The 4173-nt window shown below is 60.1% G+C and overlaps 1 protein-coding gene across 1 annotated transcript; it reads right to left on the reverse strand.

Moving 5' to 3' along the window:
* Positions 1–248: 248 nt before the first annotated feature.
* Positions 249–3817, reverse strand: SBK2 (SH3 domain binding kinase family member 2). Its single transcript, XM_061172531.1, has 3 exons — positions 3565–3817; positions 1281–1483; positions 249–839 (listed from the first exon to the last, which is right to left on the reverse strand). Exons 1-3 carry the CDS (start codon positions 3815–3817, stop codon positions 249–251), a joined length of 1047 nt encoding a protein of 348 aa, XP_061028514.1.
* Positions 3818–4173: the final 356 nt, after the last annotated feature.

A 4173-nucleotide genomic window follows, 5' to 3' on the forward strand; every position in this document is an offset into this window, starting at 1 on the left:
AGGCCCGGGGAAGGTGTGGACAGACACGGGGTGCTCTCGGAGGCCCCCTGCCCCCGGACCAAGGCAGCGGACAGACGCCCCGACGTGGGAAATAAGGACAGAAAGGGGAAAATCATGAGACAGAGACCAACAGACAGCGGAGCAGCCAGCCGCCACCCGTGAATGCGGAGGAGACCTCAGGATGGGGGCCGGGGTTGCCTCCCGGAGCCTCCCCAGGCCGGGCTGGGCCCGGGCTGCCCCCGCGCTTCTCACTCTGGGTCCCCCTTGTCCCGCTGGGGCACCTCGTCAGCCTCCCCCTCCCGCTGCCTCCAGGGCCGCCCCAGGTAGTCCCGGATGGAGCTCACGGGGCTCCTCCTTCGGGGGTGAGGGTCCAGCAGCCCCCACAGGAGAGCGTCCGCCACGGGCGTCAGGCCACACCAGGGCTGAGGACGGGCCTGGGGCTGGCCTGAGGCCTGCCAGATGACGTAGTCCTCGTAGTAGGGGTCGGCCTCCACCAGGGGCTGGTCCCAGGGGAAGTAGCCCGTGAGAAGGCAGAAGAGCAGGACGCCCAGTGCCCAAGCGTCCAGGGCGGGCTGGATGGGCAGGCCCTCGGGGAGGGGCGGGGGGCCACAGAGCTCCGGGGCCGTGTAGGGGATGGGCGGCCCCACCAGGCGCAGCAGGGTCCCGCGGGGCCGCGTGTGGCCGAAGTCGGTCAGCTTGACCCACCGGCAGGCTGGGTCGCACACCAGCACGTTCTCCGGCTTGAGGTCCCGGTACACCAGGCCGCGGGAGTGGATGTGCTCCAGGGCTGAGGCCAGCTGGGCCGCACAGCGCTGGGCTGCTGGCTGCAGGAGGCCCACCTGTGGGTGACAGGTGTCAGGGTCCACCACCCTGCCCGCCAGCCAGAAGGGAACGGGGCCGTAGCGCTTGTCCTCGGCCCTGGGGAGCAGGCCCAGGGGATGGAGGACCCCAAATAGGGTGGCTCTGGTGAGGCCTGGTGTGAGCCCCGTGGGGCCTGGTGTGAGCCCCGTGAAGCCTGGTGTGAGCCCTGTGAGGCCTGGTGTGAGCCCTGTGAGGCCTGGTGTGAGCCCCATCGGGCCTGGTGAACCTCAGTAGGGTGCAGTGTTGGTTCTGTGGCAGCCGTGAACTCCTTAGAGGCCTCACGATTCCACAAGACCTGCGGGCCCAGTGGGGCCTCTGCAGGACTACCTGAGTCACGATGCAGTGAGTGTGATTCCTGAGGCCCAGGTTGGGTAGGGGCGTCTACGTGGGACCCCCTGAGCCGTGGGAGGCTGACCCACCTTGGGCTGGATGAAGGCGATGAGGTCCCCATGCAGGACAGGCTCGGTCAGGAAGCTGTAGGAGTCGACTGACTCCACGCCAATGCCGTAGGCCGCCACGATGGCCGAGTGCGAGCCCAGGGAGAGGCCCACACAGAACTCGTACAGGAAGCCTCGGAGGGTGGTGGAGGCCTTCGGGAGCTGCTTCAGGGCCAAGGCTGTGCCTGGTGGAGCAGGTTCAGAGGTGAGAGGTGCACGAGCCTAGGGCCAGCCCTGCTGCCCCTCAGCCTGGACTCTCTCCCATATGCCGCCCTCACCTCCTCCACCGCCTGCCCCCTGCCAAGCCTGCCCTAAAATAGCGTGGCCACTGAAACAACACTAGTGGTAATGATAATAATAATAATGATAATAGTATTTAGTGAGTTTCTACGCTGCTGTCTTGGAGCAGGTACACCGGTACCACAAAAACTGAACTCAGAACCTCCAATGACCTTATTGGGCCCCTTGTTCCAGCAAACCCATGCCAAAAAGCCATGTTTGAGGCAACTGGGGAAAAGATACCCTGAACTGGGTATTAGACCCCACTAAGGAATTATTGTGAATTTTGCCACACATGGAAACAACCTCCTAGAATGTAAGCTCCCAGAAGGCAGAAACTCTGGTTTCTTCAATTTTTTTTTTTTTTTCTTTTCCATTACAGTCCTTAAAAAACTGGAAATAGAGTTATCATATGATCCTGCAATCCTACTCCTGGGCATATATCTGGTGAAGACTCCATTCAGACACATGCACCCCAATGTTCATAGCTGAACTATTTACAATAGCCAAGACATGGAAGCAACCTAAATGCCCACTGACAAATGAATGGATAAACACAGAATGGAGTATTCCTCAAGCCATAAAAAAGAATGAAATCGTGCCATGTGCAGCAACATGGATGGACCTAGAGATTGTCATACTGAGTGAGGTAAGTCAGACAGAGAAAGACAAATAGCATATGGTTTCTTCAATTTTTGAGTCACCAGCTGCCAGGCCCAACCTTGCCCATCAAGAGGCTGTGTGTGATGGGGGAGGGTCACGTCCTTACGTAAAGTGCTAACCATTCCCCTCCCCCTCCCCAGCTGGGTGCAGCAGTGCCTCTTCTGTTCATTGACAATGCCCTGAATTCCCACCATCAAGCACAAGCTGCCTTCGATTTTGAGGACCTGGATGAGGCCCCCTTACAAACCCTCTGTTCCCCATTATCGCCTCCAAGTTCTGTGATGACCCAGGTCTGCATCTTTTTGCATCTTTCTCTGTTATGGGCTGACTTGTGTCCCTCCCCCCCCACTCCCCACTGCAAAATTCATATCTTAAAGTTCTCACCCTGCAGTATCACAGAATATGACTGTATATGGCTGCGCCACACGGCTTGCGGGATCTTAGTTCCCCATCCAGGGACTGAACCTGGGCCCGCGGCAGTGAGAGCGCAGAATCCTAATCACTGGACCGCCAGGGAATTCCCTGGAGAGAGGGTCTTGAAAGAGGTAAAATGAGATCATTGGGGTGGTCCTTAGTCCAGTATGACTGGTGTCCTTATAGGAAGAGGAAATTTGGACACAGACATGCACACAGGGGAGACGGTGTGAAGACACAGGGAGAAGGTGGCCGTCTGCAAGCCGAGGAGAGAGGCCTCAGGAGAAACCGACCGTGCTGGCACCTTGATCTCGGACTCCCGCCTCCAGAACTGTGAGCGCCCCCAAGTCTGTGGTACTTTGTTATGACAATCATAGGAAACTAACTCACCCTCTCCCCATTCGTGCTGGGAGCTCCCTGAAGGCCGGGCTGGCTCAGACTCCTCCTTGGGGGCCCAGCAGCCCCCTGGACAGGGCTGAGCCCTCCAGTCTCCTTGGAAGGTGACGACGACCAGATTGGGGTCGGGGAGCACTTAATGCACGACCACAGTGTGCCGGCCTTGCTAAGTGCCTGGCAGACAGCATGGCTCTGCGTCACTCCCACGATGACCACTAAGCCGGCCACATGCGAGGGCCACGAGAGGGGGCTCTGTCTTCCTCCCCACTGTCCCCAGCAACTAGAGCTACCGACATGTCCTCAGAGAATCACAGTTCTTTCAGAGAAGGACTCATCACCTACGTTTTCAAAGGAGGAGGATGAGCTTCGGAGAGGGTCGGGGAGTTACTAAGAACACACAGCCTGGAAGGGGCAGAGGCAGGACTTGACTGAGGTTTACAGACTCCCCAGCCTTGGCTAGCTTCTGCCTGGGCCCACACCACTGCCCCCCGCCTCTGTCCCCAGGCCCTTGTACCTTTCTGACGGTGGGTGACCAGCAGGACCCTGCCAAAGCGGCCCTGGCCCAGGGGACGCACATGCTGGTAGAGCTCGTCCACCTCGGCCTGGACCAGGGTCTGGGCGCTCAGCGCCATCATGTCCTCCAGCGCCAGGGCCGCTTCCTGGCCCTGCCGCAGCTCCTCTGCCGTGAGGCCCCCCAGGTCCTCCCCAGAGCCGTTCTCCACAGCCCCCATCTCCACCTGTTTCTCCTCTGATGGCTTCCCAGGCATCTCTGCAAGGGCAGAAGAGAGGGTGACTAGGACTTAGGTCCTGCCAGACCAGGGGCCAAGGGAGGAGGGGCTGGGGGCCTGGAGTTCTGGGTTGAGGGAGGAGGGGCTGGGGGACTGGACCCCTGGGTCTGAGGGAGGAGGGGCTGGGGGCCCGGACCCCTGGGTCTGAGGGAGGAGGGGCTGGGGGGCCTGGACCCCTGGGTCTGACGGAGGAGGGGCTGGGGGCCCAGACCCCTGGGTCTGAGGGAGGAGGGTGGAAGCTGATTGGCTCAGGCCATCGTGACTCATTTTCCCTTCTTATTAGAGGCATCTTGGGAGGGGGGAGACCAGTCGAGGGTTGGGGTGAGGTCAAGCCT

This window comes from Eubalaena glacialis, chromosome 18, assembly GCF_028564815.1.
Source record: "Eubalaena glacialis isolate mEubGla1 chromosome 18, mEubGla1.1.hap2.+ XY, whole genome shotgun sequence".
Classification (NCBI taxonomy): Eukaryota; Metazoa; Chordata; class Mammalia; order Artiodactyla; family Balaenidae; genus Eubalaena; species Eubalaena glacialis.

Bases quoted from the DNA above. Each gene is read 5' to 3' on its own strand.
- SBK2 (XM_061172531.1), bottom strand. From the start codon at position 3,817: ATGCCTGGGAAGCCATCAGAGGAGAAACAGGTGGAGATGGGGGCTGTG. The intron at 1,484-3,564 runs GTACAAGGGCCT...CTGCTCCACCAG, and splicing joins GGTCACCCACCGTCAGAAAG to GCACAGCCTTGGCCCTGAAG. The intron at 840-1,280 runs GTGGGTCAGCCT...TGTCACCCACAG, and splicing joins TCGCCTTCATCCAGCCCAAG to GTGGGCCTCCTGCAGCCAGC.